Source organism: Berghia stephanieae, chromosome 7 (genome assembly GCF_034508935.2).
Source record: "Berghia stephanieae isolate SIO BIC M18660-M18661 chromosome 7, UCSD_Bste_1.3, whole genome shotgun sequence".
Classification (NCBI taxonomy): domain Eukaryota; kingdom Metazoa; phylum Mollusca; class Gastropoda; order Nudibranchia; family Aeolidiidae; genus Berghia; species Berghia stephanieae.
The window spans coordinates 65,212,119-65,227,118 of NC_088366.1; the positions used below are offsets into that span (position 1 = coordinate 65,212,119).

General features: G+C 36.1%; 1 protein-coding gene across 1 annotated transcript in view; it reads left to right on the forward strand.

The window, feature by feature from the left end:
* The window catches only part of LOC144977658 (b(0,+)-type amino acid transporter 1-like), a gene marked incomplete in the record, with an annotated part of 47,147 nt that overhangs the window by 27,131 nt on the left and 5,016 nt on the right, over window positions 1–15,000 (forward strand). The window contains 2 exon segments of the mRNA XM_078923094.1: window positions 10,254–10,357; window positions 12,655–12,751. Coding sequence (XP_078779220.1) covers window positions 10,254–10,357; window positions 12,655–12,751 — 201 coding nt within the window.

Here is a 15,000-nt window from a genome sequence, read left to right on the forward strand (position 1 = left end):
ACAGATCATATGCACATCAGCTACATGACAGCGATAGAGAGGAATAGCATTCCAAATATTTAAGGCCTGGACAAGTAACTGTCATAATTCCTTCTTGTTATATACTTTTCTACCATCTATTCCTTTGGAAGAGGTATGTTAGATTTGTGGAGACCTCTGCCACATAACAAATCCAGTGAAAAGACGCCATATTTTTGTTTTGAAATAGAAATAAATAGATCAATCCACCCACTTCACTGGGTTCAGGGTTCCCTCTTCATTATAATCAAAATATGAACATAAATCGGAATAGTAACACATTGAAGTCTCATCTGAATACATAGATTGTCCTTTGTTGTTTCAGCGAAAAATCAGACAGAATGTCAAAAGAATTTTAGGTTTTTCCCCAACCACCCCTTGGAGGTATCAGTATCAGCGGAATGGTAAGCGTCATGTTTTTTACGTTGAGCAACAAAATTTACTCCAAATGCTTCACTCGACCCAGGCGGAAAAGCAATCAAGAATAGACCCAAGTCCTATCCAAAGACTAACATTTCATTTAAGTTTATTGTAGGCCCTTGGCCAATCGACAAAATTCAATTCACATAAATTATTTACAACAATCAGAAATTAATTATATCAATAATAGTAATAGAATGCAATGAAGGCAATATCATAATAATAATAATAATAATAATAATAATAATAATAATAATAATAATAATAATAATAATAATAATAACAGTAGCGGCTATAAGTAACAATTAATATAGTAACAAAAGTAATAATAGACTATAGTTCATAGTCATAACAATGACTTTCTTTGTCATTGAGGGAGTGAGAAAACATCACCGGCTGGCAGAACAAACAGCCGACATCAATCAAACGTCCTCCAGACCGGTTGAGCATCGGCTTCATTAATTCCTTAAAGACTTCCCCCAACTGCCTGAACGATGCTGATGCCCAGACAACTTAATCCTGATTTATATTTTGTGGGAATGAAATATGACATGTATATGCCGGAAATATTTCAATAACAAACACACTGTTCAGATAGAAAATATTTGAGTCTTGCCTTTGTTAATTGATACAGGTAAGTTAGGAAAATAAATGCTAGTAAAAACGATCAGCAAGTTCGTGAACACTGCTTCTCAACTCGAACATATGTTTTCATCAAATCTACACACATCATGTTGTGAGCTGAATTTTAATGATCTCAGTTGTCATTGAAAGGAAACCCAAGAATTTTAGAATAAAGAAAAATATTGAACCTGGAAGTCAAAAGGGTTTGTAGCACAGCAGGCATTATCAAAGTATAATTTTAGTACCGACAAATTAAAAAGAAAATGTGCTTTTCTTTAAATGCTCCCAATCATCATATACTGTTTAGGTTGCAAGATTAATAAAAATGTTATCTACTCTGATTCTCGTTAAGTTTCCAGCTGGTCTGTGAAAAAAAGCCTTAAGCATCATAGAAATACAAAGAAACAGTTTTAATATATAGATGGGTTGTAACAAAAAAACCATTTTAACACTTACAATACAAGCAATTTAAGTCTATTACAGACAAAAAAAAACCCCAATAAAATAAACATGAACATTTTTATGGCTGGTTTCACTGATATCACTCACACATTGGGGTTTCAGATTCTAAGATGTCCACCCTATCAAATTTGGATTTGTGCTTGTTATGTAAATGGTAGCGTATTTTGCGACGCAGCACTGCCAAAACAGAAAAAAAAATGCAATAACACAAATGCAGCACCATGGAGGGGGTGGAAGTTTTCTTTTAAAAGGAATGGGTAAATTAAAATTGATCCCACAAATATCAAAGGAGAAGAATGACAAAAAAATGACTCACCATTGCACGTAACACGTTGGTTTGCAAGTGTATAGCATTCGGGTTGAACCTGGGTCCCAGACTGGCAACGAGGTTCAGTCTGTGATAGTTGTGGATGAGGCTCTGACTGAGTTGGGGAATGAGCACTAGGTTCCAAAGACAATGATGTACTCAGCATTGGGTACCTCACAGAGTACGTAGAGGAATCAGACTCGGAGTCAGCAAAAAAATCGGGACCCTGTATATTTTGTGGAAAAGATGACAGATCAATCAATTTATTCATGTTGACAATAAACATGAAGAGCCATTGTTTAATAATCCAACTAAACAATTAGCTGGTTAATAATGCAAGTATAATAAAAAAGAGTTGAGAAAGGCAGACATATTGTCTAAGTATTTAATATGTTCAACTGTGCTTGGATAAATATAGATACACCAACCAGGGTTTCAGTAAACCGTTTTTAACCAACTCTTTAAATCCTACACCAGGACCAACAACTACAAAACAATTTTTTATATCACTACGATTCTGGACATATAAACGGTTGTCATTGCAACAATATGAACTTCCTAACCTTGCAACTGCAATATAGTTAACAAAAAAAGTTGATAAACATTACGATGCAAGAGAATTTGGACAAAATGCGAGATCAAAAGTATAATCCCAACAGAAGCTATTTTAATTTTTCCTGGAAACGCATCATTTTCACATTTTGTCAAATAAAAAAACAAACGACTTCAAATGTGAATGGCTCATCAATGAATATCACTTCAAAATATAACGAGGAAGGTTTAAAATAGTGTTATTGTTGGCGAAGTCCACTGCAAAGAAAAATTTTTAACAACAAAAAACTAGGAGATCTCACTGGTGTAAAACAGTGTTGTCCTTGTCCTGAAATATTGTATTGCGCCTAACAGACTGCAGGTCTCATCTTTTGTGGCAAATGTGTTTTGTCCACCACAAAATATGTTGATGTGAAGCATTTTGAGCATGGTGCCAACTGTGGATAAACGCTATACAAATGTTATGATTTTATTTTAATGTACATACTTACCACAAATGAATCATGTGATATGGAACTTTGTTCTGCATCACTTTCAGGCTCTGAGTTGGAGTCTATATAGAAAATAAAAACAACAAAAAAAAAGCTGAAGACTATCATGTGCAAGTTTTTCTCTAAACTCTTAAACAAAAAATCATGCCATCTTGTGCTGTAAAAGGATTTTTTAAAAATTATTTACCTTATGACTATTGTCCTTTGGAAAAAAAAAGAAAATTAAGTCCGAAACCTTCTGGCTATTTTCTTTTAAATTTCAAGAACGTCAGAGTTGGCAAGGGAGGACGGAAATATAATTCCAGAAACCAATCTGTCTATAATCATATCCATATGATAGTTTTTCGTTCAAGATTCAGGTACAGTCCACTTAGGATAATCGCAATACCTTGGGATCATCGAAAATGTTGGGATTAACCGAAATTCAGTTTCCTGTCCACTATTTCAACATTTTACACATTTATTGTCAACTCAAACCAGTAAATAATATTCTTAGTCCACCACATACAGAGCAATTTGATTGAAACAAAAACCATATGGCAGCCCCGTGTAGATTTGTCAACCAAAAGCAGCTATGAAGCAAGCCGATATCTTATTCAGATTGGAAGAAGTTTCAATCTTTTTTTCTCAACAATTCAACATTTGTCAGAGTTAAAGAGATTAGCCTTAATGAGAGACAATAAGCTCTCACCAAACTCGTTGGTCACAATGCACAGTTGTTAATCCTAAAACAAAGGATATCGCTCAGTCTCTCTTTATAACTGTCATTTATAACCTGTTGTCAAGATTATGACCAGCCCCACCCCTCTTCTATTTAATGGCCACCGATGACGTCACAAACCCATACTGCAGAGCCCCGCCCTCTTTCGACTCTAACAGAGTGGTGACACACTACTGTAGCATTAAATCCTGCTCACTCTCGATTCTTCAACCTGTCACGATTTCATCCATGATGAAATTTAATCATGATATACTGTTTGATTTCTTGAATTTACCACTTTTTAAAAAACCGAAGTTTGTTGCAATTAACCAGTGACTTTTATATAGAATTATTTCCATTGCTTAGGAAATATTGTGATTAACCGAAAGTTGCGATTAAACGAGTTGCAATTATCCGGAGTGGACTGTAATAGTATTACACATCATGACTCAAAAAAAAAAAAAAAAAAAAGCAAACTATGTGTACCTAAATGTTATTCATTTCCTCATCAAATTACATTCTTACCATTAACATCATAGATCACATCAAAAGGGTTGTCTGGATTGACAGCAAGACATTTTTCAGGATTTTTAAAGCTCAAATCTCTCTGATCTGAAGTTACAAAAGAAATAGCATATTCTCAACATTAAACTATGATTTTGTGATGGCTGTGATATGGCATACTGTATGCATAAAGCAAGATGCAAAGACAGGTTTAAGTTTAAATTATTTTATATTCTTTTCAAAAATCCATTCTAGTTTTGCCAAAATAAAATAAACACGAGAAGTGTTGAGTTGGATAAAGCTAAAACTAAAAGTAGTAGTGGTAGTAGTAGTAGTAGTAGTAGTAAACGACAGATCTTACTCACTAGTGTGAATCTACAGTCTACAGAAGTTCCCGAATTATCTGACTCCACTTCCAAATGACTGACTGACAAGTGACAATCATCAATCGGTGTGTGTGTGATTGTGATGTCTACCCTATTGAAAATCTTAAATCAACAGTGATGTAATAAGAATGGCCAATAACTTACCATTTAAATTATCTCGGTGTCTCTTCAATGATGCCTCCAGCATCAATTTACCCCACGATGCCATAGACGTCTAGTTTGGAACTCAGCAAGTGACGAAAAAATACTTGCGGCTATAGAGAGGACGTCCGTCGGCCACTCTCTCCGCAAGTCAGTTGTTATCAGATAATCATTGGTTCTTGAAAAATATAGAAACACAGCGGTTCATTTAAAAAGACTCTTTTGTAGATCAAGATATAATGTTAGGTATTGCACTTTAAAATCTCTTCAGACATAGAACGGGTCAACTTGACGTCTAGACCAAATCATTTCGAAGATCGATATGGCAACAGCAACGCCTGGAATGGAGGATTTAAATGCGGCATCTGACGATTCTACTGCTATGACAGAAGATGCTCCATTTCACGACGTCGAGATGGCTTCAACTGGCATCAGGCATCAACATGCTACTCAATAATGGGTTTGATGAAGCGTTTGACTAAGAATTAAAGCTGATAACTGATAACCACCTACTACTGACTTGCGGAGTGAGTGAGTGCCGAGTGCCTCTTTATGCGCGAAATTGACTAAACATACGTTTCACGAAAAAAAGAGTTACTATGTTTGCTTGTCTCTTGTCACCAAGATAAGAATCCGGACCAAGATTCGATAAATCTGTTTCTAAAAATAGATTATAATTCGTATATCTTGTTCATTCCTCAGTTCATCAACTTTCACACAATTTTATATTAGGTTTTCATTACTATAAAAATCCATATAATGCTCTAGAATTTTAGAGAAAATTTCGGAAAGATATATTGCCTCACTATTGAAATATATCGATGAAAACACTGGTACCCCTATTGTACTTTTTTCAGGCGGTCACCTTATTGACCAACGTGAAAATTTAGGCATAACTCTTCTTACTGTGGTGTTTAACAAATAACTTCAATACTATGATTTACAATTATATATCCTTGACGGTTGGGTTGACAACTTTAAACTAAAAATAGAAAAGTGAATGTGCTAGAGGTCAAATCAATAGGGGGACCGGATTTTGGTCTCCCTATTGGTAAAGTACTGTAAAATGAACTAATAGGGGTACCAAAAGTCTCCCTATCCGGTATTAATACATATATATATATATATATATATATATATATATATATATATATATATATATATATATATATATATATATATATATATATATATAAGATAGAGGAAAACAAAATTAAAGAAAATAAACATATTAATCCCATATTTTTAAAATAAAAAAATGAGCTTTTATATAGCTCAATATCCACTAAAAGTGTTCAAAGCACTATACAAGGGGCCCCTGGCCAATAGCAACATTTGACATGTAAGATGGGACATGACACCTGTTAGGCGATATTACATTTTTTTCGGACAGAGACAACGTGTTAACGGCCAGGTACTCATTTTACACCAGAGTACGATGAGAGAATGTCAATAAATAGCCTTCTCCAAGGACTCAACAATGCGCCGAGCGAGGCTCGAACCCAGGACCTTCCGCTCCAGAAGCGAGTGTCATACCACTAGACCACATCGCCGCACATAACCCCAAAGGGAAACTTTTGTGTTAAGTCTATTCCAAGGGAAAACTGGACTGCCCCAGGAGTAAGCAGCAGCTCAGCGCCACAAAGTGAGCTAGATCGAGGTGTTTTGTTAAATAAAGGCCAAGCTGCGCAATGAGGAGGGGAACTCGGTACCGACTACTTGGGTTCGAAACAAAGAGCATATCGTTGTAACACGTTTCTTATTTTTTTTTAAAATGGTTGTAGTTTCGGCCCTGGTTTTATCATGAGGTAGTTGTAGCTATAATTTTAGCATTCTTGATTATTTGATGCTAGTAACCCTCTGGTACTATGCCTCTTCCTACATGGTAAAGAAATTGGATTCAATAGTCTGATGTCACGCCGCCCGACAACGGCGGCCATCTTGGTTCTAAACAAAGAAAATCATTACTTTTTATTCTTCATGCTGGCTAGAACTTTTCATATGCCTTGTGATCAGAATGTGTAAAAGTCAAAACATGATAAAATTTATGTGTTTTTTTTTCCCTCTGGATACGCTTTTATGCTTGCCGGAGAAATATTTCATACGGGCGTCCGCCATTGTTCCGATAGTTTAGAGCCAGTGTTACTAAGTTACCATGCGTCATTAGGAAGGAAGTGACGTCACGACTGTTGAAGATTATTAAGGAACCGGCACCAGTTTAAGATAAAGATCTGAGCAAGTGTGTATGAAAGGTGCCAGACAAAGCAAGAAAGGAAAGTAGAAAACAAAATCCCAAAAAATCAGTCGACCTGGACTGGGGATCGAACCTCAGACCGTTTGATAACCAGTCAGACGTGCTACCATTACACGTAATGAAGGTCTGAGGTTCGATCCCCAGTCGAGGTCGACTGATTTTTTGGGATGGTTTTTTTCTTCCATGTTTCTTCCTTGCTTGGTCTGGCACCTTTCATACACACTTGATTCAGTTCTTTATTTTTCCTACATGTTATGTGTTTCTTTGGCTAATGACCCGCCCCCTCTCTTTGAACACGTTTAGTGGATATTGGGCTATATAAAAACTCAAGGATAATATTTTTTTTCTTCAATAGAGCCCATTTATATACAATGGAATCCGCATAATGTCAACACCCATAAAGTCAACATCTGCTTAAAGTCAACAACTCTTATCTGTCCCAAATAATCTGTCCTTTATCTTTTGTCTTCCGTAAATAATGGATAAAGTTAACTTTTCTTTAAATCAACCAATCTCTCTGGTCCTTTAGTGGGATATTTTATGAGTAAACTAAAAGAAAAAGAAAATGAACAATGAACATATTAAACACTTTTTATTTAACCTCAAATGGAAAATTGTGTTACACAGCAGACGCCCTTAAAAACGTGGTTACAAAGATACACTGAAATATGAAAAAGAATGAGAAAATAGACCTATTCACTCAATAAGATACAATAGAAGAAGCATCACACAAACGAAGACGTCCTGGAAGAAATAGAAGCTTGGGCAGGCCCACAAGAACTCTTCTATTGACTGTGAAGCGCAGAAAACTGTCCTGGTTTGGACACCATACTCGACGCGATAGCCTGAGCAGGACAGTCCTACAGGGCACAGTCGAAGGCCGGCGCAGAAGAGGGCGCCAAAGGAAGATGTGGCTGGACAATATAAAAGAATGGACAGAGATGTCGGTTCCGGAGCTGATACATAGGGCTAGCAACAGGCAGGCATGGAAGAAGACTGTAACTTCTGCTTCACGCAAGTCCCCCCGACGACCATCCGGTCATGGGATTGAGTGAGTGAGTGAGAGGAAGGAGCATAATATGGTTCAACCCTCCCTACAATAAAAACGTGACAACCTCTACCGGCAAAAAAAGAAAGATTCACCCTTCTACAAAATTGTTTCCGACAAGATCATGTTTTGTACCCCATAATGAACAAAAATGCCATCAAAATAGAATACTCCTGCATGTCAAACATACAAAATCTCATATCATCTCAAAACAAACGAAGTCTATTTCAATCTCAACCAGAACAACGTAACGACAAGCTTCAGAAAAAAATGCAAATGAAAACCCAGACTACATGCATATTGAACGGTAAATGAACGGCAATAAAGTAAAGAACTGAAGTCACATCAGGATGCAGACACAGAAATAAACACCTTCTTTGAAACTACAAACCGTCGTGATAATCTCTAGACCAAAACATCACAGGAAGTACGAAACAACAATCATAAATAATAGTAAACAACAATAACGATTACACTTCACGTTGATTGCCCTAGTGGCATGAAACAGATCTGTAGAAGTTAACAGTAATTCTATTATAAATATATATATATATATATATATATATGTGTGTGTGTGTGTTATATATATATATATATATATATATATATATTATATATATATATATATATAGGCATTTATAGTGGCATATATATATATATAATATATATATATATATATATATATATATATATATATATATATATATATATATATATATATATTTATGAGTGTTGGTGGGTACTTGTAGGTACGAAAGTGCTCGATAATGGTGGTTAGAGCTAATATATAATGTAAATTTTCACTCACATTTTTTGCCGAGACGACTCGTTTCTGTGTTTTTCCCACTTCTTCAGTCGGCATAATCCATTTTGTCATGTCCGTAGAAAACTCCAAACTAAAGTTGTTTCGCTGTGTAGTGGTGATTAGTTTTGATGTGTATTGTGATGTGCTCTCATGTTTATATTATGAGTGTGTGTGTGTGTGTGTGTGTGTGTTGTATGTGTGTGTGTGCGTGTAGGTGTGTTGTGTGTACATGTGTGTGTGATATTGTAGTGGAATGTGGTTGCGGCGGGGGGGGGGGGGGGGAAGAGGGGGAGGAGGGGGATAATGGGGTCGGGAGGGGGGGGGGAAGAGGGGGGGGACTACACAACCACCGAAACAATAGCACCTTAAACAAAAGATCTGAACTGATGACAATGTGCAGACACTCTAACAAATTCAAGCTCAAAACGCAAAAGGCCAAATAACCCCCCCCCCCCTCCCCCCCCCCATCCTTCCCCCCCCACCCATTTACCCCCCTCCCACCCATATACCCCCCCCCCCCCCAACCACATTCACTACAATATCACACACACATGTACACACAACACACCTACACGCACACACACACATACAAACACACACACACACACACACACTCATAATATAAACATGAGAGCACATCACAATACACATCAAAACTAATCACCACTACACAGAGAAACAACTTTAGTCTGGAGTTTTCTACGGACATGACAGAATGGATTATGCCGACTGATGAAGTGTGAACTAAAGGAAAAACACAGAAACGAGTCGTCTCGGCAAAAAATGTGAGTGAAAATTTACATTATATATTAGCTCTAACCACCATTATCGAGCACTTTCGTACCTACAAGTACCCACCAACACTCATATATATATATATATATATATATATATATATATATATATATATATATATATATATATATATATATATATATATATGCCACTACTTCTATTACCTATTTATTAACGAAGCCTTCAGAGGTTAAGGATCCAGCATGAATGACTGAACCGCCTCCTGTGATTGAACTGACAGAACGGCCCACCAGGCAATAGGTCACTACTAATCATCCAAAACTTGGCTACAAAAAGAGACAAGAGTGGAAATCTGGCAAGCGGTTGACTGAGACTACTGACCCAGAACGGAACATAACGGAATAATATATATATGTATGAGTGTTGGTGAGTAATTGTAGGTCGAGAGTGCTCGATAATGTTGGTAAGAGCATATACAAATAAATAAGGTCCTTCACAGTTTTTTTTGTTGTTGTTTTCTTGCCGATACAAATGTTTCTATTTCTATGTCCTCCATTTCGTCAGTCGTCGTTCAGACTACGGATAATTGCCGACTGACGAAACGGAGGACATAGAAACAATTGTATCGTCTAAAATAACGTGAGTGACCTTATATATATATATATTTATATATATATATATATATATATTATATATATATATATATATATATATATATATATATATATATATATATATTCCATGTATGACCATCAACCATCGATTCGTGTCCATCTCCAAACCAGCTGTGGGGTGACCGTGTTCTTCAGTCAGCCTCAGTCATCATGCCTTTGACGGTGATGATTTCAGTCCTTGGATCAATGAATGGTTCGGGTTTTTCCACAGGAAGGTAACACAAGATACTGCACTGATCTACTCTGATAATATACTAGATAGATAGATAGATAGATAGATAGATAGATAGATAGACAGATAGACAGAAAGATAGATAGATAGATAGATAGATAGATAGATAGATAGATAGATAGATAGATAGATAGATAGATAGATAGATAGATAGATATTATTTTTAAAAAAAATATATTTACCACAATGTTTGAGACAGTCTACATTAATGTTTCAGGCTTAATTTGCCATCGTCAGGACTGAGTTGTTTTGTTGACTGTTGTTGTTTCTTGAAGTGGTTCCGGTTTAAAGTTGATTAACAAGAACTTCCTTCGATGTGGACACGTTCCGTACATCTCACTTTTCGTGTTGAGTGTGGCTTCATGAGGGTGTTTGATTATAGTATATTTCTCTTCCAGGCATAAGCTACATTGTTTTGATGTTGGTGTGTATCCTGTTGCTTTAGATAAAATTTTCCATGAAATGTTGTGGTCTAGTTTGTTGTCTTTTAATTTCCAAATATGTTCGCTGAGTTTTGTGGATGTTTTTTTGTTAGTGTTTCTAAATGTTGAGGTGTGGAGGTTGTATCTTGTTTTGAAATTATTTTCTGTTAGTCCTACATATTTTTCTTGTTTGTTTGTTTTAGTTTCTGTGACTGTGGCTTGGTAAATTAAACTTGATTCTAAGCATTGTTTGTTTAGCGGGCAATGTTCTTTATTTCTGCAGTTGCATTTTCTGGTGGGTGGGTTTTGCTCTTGTCGGTGGTTTATTAATATTTTTTTGTTGTGGCTTGAAATTATTTTGTTCTATGTTGCGCATACACGAGTAGCTTATTTTTATGGTATTCCTGTTGATCATTTTATGTAGCTTGTGTTTTTTTTGGAAAGTGTGTATCAATTAATTTCAGGAACTGCTGTCCTATGTTTGTGCTGACGTTTTGTCGAAAGGTGGGTTGAACCAAGTTATGTGTCGTTTTCTTGTTTTACGTTCTTCACTTGTGTGTTGGGGTTTACATGAGAGGGGATAGATAGATAGATAGATAGATAGATAGATAGATAGATAGATAGATAGATAGACATATAGATAGACAGACAGATAGATAGATAGATAGATAGATAGATAGATAGATAGATAGATAGATAGATAGATAGATAGATAGATAGACAGATAGAGAGAATAATTTTAATGCTCTCACCCCTTGCGAATGTGTGCCTACAACATTGTTTCTCCGCTAGGATCCTCTGGACGAAATGAATTGGTCAAAGTTTATTCTGTGACTGTTGAAAACTGTTTGTTGTTCTGGATGTATATTTTGGTGCGCATGTTTGGGTAAATATGTGTATGAGTGTGTGCTTATTTGTTAAAACCCACAATATGCAACACTAAACAGAAAAAAAAGAAATGTTTTATACATGCCCGCACAGAACAAAAATATTTATTAGCAATCCATTACACATTCCTACAAAACAACTATAACCCCCCCCCCCCCCCCCAACACACACACACACACACACACACATATATATACACACACAACACACACAGCGCATGCACATAATAGGAAGCGCTTGTCTCGGATATTATTATTATTATTATTATTATTATTATTATTATTATTATTATTATTATTATTATTATTATTATTATTATATATATAATAATAATATTATTATTATTATTATTATTATTATTATTATTATTATTATTATTATTATTATTATTATTATTATCATTATCATTATTATTATTATCATTATTATTATTATTATATTATTATATGATTATTATTAATATATTATTTTATTATTATTATTATTATTATTATTATTATTATTATTATTATTATTATTATTATTATTATTATATTATTATTATTATCATTATTATTATTATTATTATTATTATTATTATTATTATTATTATTATTATTATTATTATTATTATTGGCGAATATGCTACTTCCGAGGTTTGATCTCTCACTCTGTGTGTGTGTGTGTGTGTGTGTGTGTGTGTGTGTCTCTCTCTCTCTCTCTCTCACTATATCTATCCATCTATCTCTCTCTCTCTCTCTCTCTCTCTCTCTCTCTCTCTCTCTCTCTCTCTCTTTTCGGGTATATATATATATACTTTATATATATATATGTATGTATATATATATATATATATATATATATATATATATATATATATATATATATATATATATATATATATATATATATAAAGGTCGCTAGAGATTAGAGACGGGGTAGGGGGAGGGAGTAACTTATTTTTAAAAGATTCCCGTCATCTTTCCAACAGAATGATATTCGCCGCTGGGAGGGATGGAAACTTACCGGAAGTCCTTTCATACGTCAATGTCAAGCGGAATACCCCTCTCACCTCTGTGATCTTTACGGTAAACCTAACACTATAAGTTGTTATTGGCTCTGTCGATATCTCCGGTACAAAACTCCTTGGAAGAGTGTAGCCGGTCGTCCAAATAGTGCATAAACAATTAATATGTTACATATTGAACCATAAGGTGGCCTAATAATTTGATATAAGAGTGTATATGCAGATTTTTAGGATCACGGGGCGTTAGAAAGCGATGATGAATGATCAATACTGCGGCTATTTGGTCTTGTGGTATGGCACTCGCTTTCGGATCAGAAGGTACTAAGTTCGAGCCTGGCTCGGCGCATAGTTGAGTCCTTGGAACAGATTCTTTACTCACATTCTCTCACCGTACAGAGGTGTAAAATGAGTACCTGACCGTTAATAACGTTGTCTCTGTCCGAAAAAAATTGTAATATCGCCTAACAGGCGTCATGTCACGTCCTACATGTTAAGTGTTGCTGTTGGCCAGGGACCCCTTTTAAAGCGCTTTGCGGGTGGTTGGATGGGAGCATCACCCTTGAATCATATACCTATGATGTCCGCATGGGTGTACGATCCGATAGTGATGTCGTTTCTTCTTCTCTTTACTAGCCTATCCTGCTTCTTTGGTTTGTGATTGTATTTTTGACAGGGGATATTTTTTTTCTGTAAATCTTCTGCCTGTTTGTTCTTGGTTATTTATAATTTAGCTTATGATATCTTTAGGTTATAATTTTGATTTACATTTGTAGTATTTTTGTTAGATTGCTTGTTTTTTTTGTTTCAGCGGTCTCTCATATAACCTCAATTGTGTTGGAAGAGACCTAAAGCAACAAACAAACAAAAATAAAAGCGCTTTGAGCACGTTTAGTAGATATTGCTCTCTATCAAAGCTCATTTAAACGTCTTTTAATTACGACTAGCACTTCTTTATAAAAAACCAGAAGATCATTTACACAATGTATGCATTCAGTCCGTGTTTTGCTGATAAAGGCGTTTAAACTTCGCAATATCCATGAAACGTGCTCAAAGCACTTTACAAAGTGTCCCTGATCAACAGCAAACACGGGACATGTAGAACGAGGCATGATGCCTGTTCGGCGATATTACAATTTTTTTCCGACTAGCACGAAGCTGTTAACGGCTAGGTACTCATTTTACAACTGAGTACGATGATATTATGTAAGTAAAGATCCTTTTCCAAGGCCTCAACTATGCACCACCCAGAGCGGACGGGATTCGAACCCAGGACTTTTCAGTCCGAAGGCGAGTTTAATACACCAGACCACATCATAGCCGCACTCAGTCTCACATGTCTTTGTCATTTTTCATGTTCTCCTTTTCAAGGTGGTTATATTGAGCTTTTATATAGAGCAATATCACTAAATGTGCTCAAAGCGCTTTACAAGGGGTCCCTGGCCAAGAGCGATACGTAACATGTAGGACGAAACATGACGCCTGTTAGGCGATATTATACTTTTTTCTGACAAACGCGAGATTCGTCTGATCTGGGCGGCGCATAGTTGCCTTGGAAAAGGATCTTTACTGCCCTAATCTCATGTACTCAGGTGTAAAATAAGTACCTGCCGTTGACAGCGTTGTCTCTGTCAGAAAAAAAGTGTAAGTCCGAAGGCTAGTGTCATACCACTAGACCACATAGCCGCACAACGTATATTCGTGTAGCCGCATTCAGTCTCAAATGTCTTCCATTTTCATGTTCTCCTTCCAAGAATGTTAACAGAATCATCTTCACTTAGCTCGCAGACATCTCAAGTCTGTTGGGGACTCAAAACCCCGTTCTTTCGGTCTGAATGTGAGTGTCATTACCACTAGACCACAGATCAACATTAGGTCCTAACTGCTGTTCTTTTTTCTTTTAAAAAACTGTTCATGCTCCCTTCCCCAAATGGTTGTCAGCATCATCTTCATATGGCTTGGAGACATCTCCAGTCAGATAGGAACTCAATCCCTGGACCTTCCAATCCGAAGGCGAGTGTCATACTACTATTCTGTCAGGAATGCATTGGCTTGGAGTGCCTGTCACAAACGCAGGAAAATCTGGAGCCCAAATCTACAGAAGGAACTAAAGAAGAGACTGTTCTTGACAACGGTAGAGTCTGTGCTTCTATATGGAGCAGCGACATGGACTCTACCAAAAGCCACTGAGAAGCAACTGGACGTCTGCTACACTCGTATGCTGCGGATGGTCTTCAGCGTAAGCTGGAAAGGGCACATGTCAAATGAAGAGCTCGACGGTGACCTCCCCCCAGTGACATCGAAGATACAACA